Source organism: Rhea americana, unplaced genomic scaffold (genome assembly GCF_003343005.1).
Source record: "Rhea americana isolate MKP2758 unplaced genomic scaffold, rheAme1 scaffold_370, whole genome shotgun sequence".
Classification (NCBI taxonomy): domain Eukaryota; kingdom Metazoa; phylum Chordata; class Aves; order Rheiformes; family Rheidae; genus Rhea; species Rhea americana.
The window spans coordinates 335,226-340,808 of record NW_028186502.1 but is presented as its reverse complement, the minus strand read 5'-3'; the positions used below and the strand labels follow the sequence as shown (position 1 = coordinate 340,808).

Sequence of the window (5,583 nt, the reverse complement as noted above, 5' to 3'; positions counted from 1 at the left end):
GAGCGGCGGCGAGCGCGGGGCTGCGGCGCCGCGCTCGGGGACCGATGCCCCGTCGAGGCTGGGCGCTTCTAAAGCGAGCGCTGGATTAAAGCTTGTAATCCTCTGTCTGCAGCAAAAAGATAAAAGCTAATATTTAAACCGCTGTTTAACTGCAGGAACCGGCTGGGGGCCGGGCTTCCAACGGCGCCGACRCGGAGAGGCGCTGGGGTGCTTCGGGGGGAGGCAGGCACCGCGCGGGAGATCGTAGCGCTCCCGGCGTGCTTGGCCCCGCAGCCGGCCCCGCCGCTGGAGGAGCGCTGACGGCTCTCGGACGCTCCCGAACCGGGGCGCGCGCGCCTAGGGCCACCCGGTTCGCCACGCGCGGGCGCGCGGGCACGGGGGTCTGCCGGCACCGGGGACGACGGGTCGCGACGGCGGCTGCCCACCGCGGCCGCCGACTCGGCGCCCCGGCTCTGCGCGACGGCCAGCGGCAGCCGCCGAAGCGTTCTTGCGGCGCGGGAGCCAGGTCTTCACGTCCCTCCCGCCAACAGGGACCAGGTTCCGCCCGACAGACCGAAAATACCGACCGAGTAACCGGGCTGAAATCTCCAGGAAAGCCTCGGGCTCTCCCCGCCGCGCCGCTACCAGAGCAAACCCTGACTTGCCCGCCGGGAGAGACCTTGGACCTCGCCGCGCTCAGCCACCGGCCCCACGCCTGCCCGCGCCCCCCGCCTGCCCGCGCCCCCGCGGAGCCGGAGCTACCAACGCGCACAGGCCGGAGAACCGGAATTCTTCCAAAATCTGCCCCGCAAATGGCATTCCGATACTAACTGATTGAAAGCAATTACAGGAAAGTCTAATTTACGCAAGTAAAGATTATTAGATTAAAAGCAATTTTTAAAGCACTGTCCTGTTGCGAGCAATCCTGTGCTCTGCCACGTGAATTCAGCGCTTTCAAAACGAGGAGRCTTTTCAAATCACTAGTCTTTACATAAAGTAAAGGAGTAATTAGATATCAAAAACAATAATTATCTCAAGGAGAGACAGAGAACGCACGCAAGTGTAAATACGCTTCCCAGGGTAAACGCAGACCCATGCAAGGAGTTGTTAGGCGGATAGGAGACCTAGGAGCAGCCAAGCACGGCCCCACGTCAAACCCGCCGAGCTTCTGCATACCGAAGACAACCCAGACCTTCATCTGCCTTGTTACCATCGCCGTGATAAAGGTTAATCAAATATAAGCCACGACCCAACACATGAGATCACGGGAATTTATTTTCAGCTCAGCGTGTGTAACACTCAAGTCAGGCAGAGGACTGAACAGTCCATTTTTCTGTTGGTTTAAGATGAAGGAGTTTGCTGAGAAGCGACGCAAAGCCCTTACTGCCAGCTAGATACCGGGAAGGCAAAGAAATCCTTCACTTGTATCCGGGCTCACCATCTGCACAGTTTTTTTCCTTTTTTTTACAAAATTAAGAGAATATGGCAAAAAAAAAAGAAAAAAAAGGAAAAAAAAAAAAAACCTGTGGGTGTTACACAAGAGAAAACCAGCGAAGAGGACCGTGCCGAGAGCCGCGGGCAGAGGGCCGGTCCCTCCCGGGAAAGGGGCGGCGAGCGCCCGAGCGCCCGCGCGGAGCCCAGGGCTGCCCAGGTCCTTGCCTTGCTTTTCAGCACCAGCCTGGCCACAAGAGTCGCGTGCGCAACAGGAGACATTAGGGCACTTGACCAGTGAGCAAATACGGATTTATGACACTTTTTGATRCGCAAAACTGGTTGACACGGTGCCTAACGCGATCCGAACTGCGCCCCRCTGACCTCCGGCGCGCGGCCGGCCGGCCGAGCTCTTCGGGCTCTGCGAAGCGCTCGCGCGCAGGAAGGCTTCGTGCACCCTGCGAGCAGACACCGCGCCCGCAGCACCCCCAGCCTACTCCGTACTGTGCAACCCGATCTCCCCAACAACTCCCCGCAGCCTCGTCTTTGCAGACGCCACTTTAAAAGGGAAGAGTTCAGCTACGGCGAGGAGCTGCGCGAGCACGTTTCACTGCGTGCCAGAGAGAAAACCAGGCGGGCACCAGAGCCCCTGCGTGACCGGCCAGAGGCCGGAACGCGCCTGCAAAGCCCTTCCTCGTGGCCCACCCCAAATCCACTTTGAAGTGGCACAAATACAGATTTTCATTTCTGTGCTGCTCTGATCTGCTCTCACAGATGGCATGAAAGGAGCAGTATTTTCCAGCACAGAGGCAGAGCTCCTGAAATATCAGCTATCAGCAGGTACCTGAGTTGTCTTAATCCTACCTAAATCCTACATCAACTGTACCTGCCTTTCTATTAATCTTCCTGTCCTATCAAATGTTAAATTTTTTTTCCCAACACCAGCTGTTAGGCGAAAAGCAGCAGACAATAGCTTACCATCCTCTGCTCCAAGGTCGGTGATCAAAAGGATTTTAAAAGAAATAAGACATTTAAAGCAGGACAAAATTTGCATGTTTTAAACACAAAAACGGTAAGAAAGTGTTTTGACAGAATTCAACTTTAACCGTAAAAAAGACAAACATACAAACAACAACTAACACCACGTTTTAACGGTGAGGTGAGGAGGAAAAAAGCGGCAGTCATCGGTTCCAGGAGAAAGGGACTCCGCCAAACCAAGAAGCCCCTCTGCCGCCGCCGCCGCCGGGCACCTTCGACCGCGGCCGCGGCCCCCCGGGGCGCCCGAGCAGCTCCAAGGCTCCGGCACCGTTTCAGTTTAACGATAAAGCCCACGCCTTCCCGAACGCCCCTCCCGCGCCCCGAGCCGCCTCCAGCTCCCGGGCCCTCCCGGGGAGGCAGCGGCGCGGGGCGCCGCCGCGCACGAGCCCAGCTTGTAGGAGTATTTTCCTGGCATTTCAGAATCGTGAAATCGTAACACAAGGTGGAAACGCGGCACGCTGCTCCTGGGCTCGCGCCCCGCTCCATCGACGGACGGACGGGGCTGCGGGGCTCCCGCGGGCGCCCGGGGCACGCAGGCAGCGGAGAGCCAGGCGAGCCGGACGCAGCACCACGCGGCTCCCGCCGCGGCCCCCCCGAGGGGGGGAGCGCGGAAGGGGACCCCTTCCAAGGACACGCTCCCTCTGAGAGCAGGGCGGAAGCAGATGCGGTCAAGGTTTATGGGCAGTGGGGCAGGGAAAAACTCGGTTAARTGCACGCAGCCTCTTTGAGCTCTGAGTTACGATCCAGGATGGCGGATTGAGGGAGCAAGCAGTGTCCCCACCTCGAGCACTGGCGACAAATACCAGTATCAGCCGCGCGAACCGGACCGAACTTTGGATTCACGGTTTCCTGTAAAGCATCAGTGCCCAAGCTGGGGCATGACAGCTAATGGGTGCAGGGCACGGGGACGTACGAACGCGCTCGTGCCTCATGGCCCTGGACCACGGCAGAGGGACTCGGACACGTCCGTGGCCAGCAGCGGCAAAGACAGATGAGGAAACCCAGGGAGACGTTCTCCATCTCCGAGCCTCTGCGGTCACGGCCGCCCGCCGGGAAGGGCCGGGAGCCCGCGGGCAGGGGACGCGGCTCGGCACCCGCTCGGCGCCTGCTCAGCGCCCGCTCAGCACCCGCTCGGCGCCCGCTCAGCACCCGCTCGGCGCCCGCTCGGCGCGCAGCCGAGGCCCCGGCGCTCCCTCACCGCGCCCGGCAGCGAAACCCGCTCTGCGGTCCCGGCCGTCCCCATCTCACGCGCTAGCCGGGGCCCTGCACGGACAGACGCCGCTGCAGAGACCTGGGGCAGCGAGCAGCCGAGCACTGACGGCTTTTTCGAGGAGTAACTTTCAGACACTTCGCATCCCCCCCAGTTTCACCCCGGCAGCTCTCCTCCCCTTCGCAGCCACATGCCCGGCGTTCCCTGCGCTCCCCAGCACAGACCCAGGCGTAACACGGAAAATCCTTGTTCTCCTCACTCCTCTCCATTTTCACWCTCGCACACATCAGGCTCCAGCCTTCCACGAGTTTACCTTGGAGAGAAACTGCTGAGTGAAATACAGCTTCATTACCAATTCAAACAGACTACGTTGCTGAGCTAGATGTTAAAATACAGCTTTGATAAACAGAGGCCTGTTCAGCTTAAGAGGAAGGGGGAAAAAAACAGGAAGACTGATCCACAGGATAACAGAGAGACAAGTATCGTAATGCAATTACATCCTTGAGCTGAACACACGGTGTTTCTACCCTCCCAATCTGAGGAGGGGACGAGGTGTCCGAGAGGCAGTACGGGTTATTCTTCCCGGACTGTTCGTCGACATGTGCCAAATTCATGGACGGGCAATCTCCTAAACAGACCGAGTACGTGACACATCCCCGCTGCGGGCGCGAGGAGCAGCAGCTGCACATATGCTTGTGTGCGGGTGCACCCACGAGCGTGAGTGGGAGCGAATGTGCAAGAGAGAACCGGTGTGTGGGAGAGCAAGAGAGGAGAAGCACACTTAATGCAAGCGAACTTACAGCCTTGGGCTTGAAGGGAGGCTGAATCTCCTTGCGCTCGAGCTTATCCCAGTCGATATACCGGAAGAACGCGTGCTCCTTGATGTCCCGCTCGCCTTCCGGGCCGCAGCCCAGCCGCTTGGCCGGGTGCTTGGTCATGAGCTTGGGGAGAGAAAAAGAAGAAACAGGGATTCAGGGGTCCCGCCGGGAATGGGAGCGGCAGACCCAACGCCACCGTGACGCGACGCACGGCGGCGAGCGGCCGGGCGGGCCGGCGAAGGGGCACGGGAGCGCCCGGCTTTGCCGGCCGCGGAAAGGCTTTTGCGGGTGGTCGGAGCTGCATCCCCGCGGGGCGAGGAGGCGACGGCACCAGCCGCCGCCGGGGAGGGCGCGGGGACGCGGGGACGCGGGGACGCGGGGACGCGGAGCCCTTCCGGGCAGCGCCGCGCGCGGGCAGCGGCTCACGCCCGCTGCCGCTCTGTTTTGCAGACACTTCGTGCACACACACAGCCCGGTAAACACAGCCGGTGTTAATTTGCTAATTAGCTTTTCCTAGGCAGGATCTCGTTGCCTACCTGCTGCTTTGTGCTGGCAGTTGCTTCACACACACGCTCGCCCCTCTTAAATTTAAGCGTTGTCGTTAAACCCACCATCTCCACAGTTCAGCACAGACGCGCACCAAATTTGAAACAGCTTAGCCCGATTAATGAATCATAAAAAGATTTTCTACTTCATGTACCTGTCTGTAAAGCTGCACAGAGCGGCACTACAATGCAGTTATTCGCTATTTTCGTACATGCATCCAGAAATTAAATTTTCTTGTTTTCCTGTTGTGCTTTTATTCGAGTTAGCAGGGAGGCGCCATCTGTTACGGATAGCAGGACCGCACAGGCACGCAGAGCGACTCCCCCGGCTCCCGCGGGATAATCATTCACCGTTGCTGGTATTAAAYGGGAACAAGCTGGTTTAATCCCCATGCTAACGCGGCGAAAGCCCTTCATGTTCCCGTAGATGAAGGAGGCTGCCCCAGCCCAAATCCCCTCTAAGGGCGCGTTTGATGTTCGCGGCTCCGACGCAGCAAACTCTAAGCTCGGACTCGGGGGCTTTGCAGGCTGCGGCGCTCGCGCCGGCGGCCCGGGGCCGCGC

The 5,583-nt window shown here is 59.4% G+C and overlaps 1 protein-coding gene across 1 annotated transcript in view; it reads right to left on the bottom strand.

Annotated features, from left to right (window-relative positions):
* The window catches only part of PRKCB (protein kinase C beta), a 112,581-nt gene that overhangs the window by 5,627 nt on the left and 101,371 nt on the right, over positions 1–5,583 (bottom strand). The window contains exon 16 of the mRNA XM_085312929.1: positions 4,459–4,599. Within this exon, the coding sequence (XP_085169055.1) occupies positions 4,459–4,599 (141 nt within the window). The remainder of the gene's footprint in view (positions 1–4,458; positions 4,600–5,583) is intronic.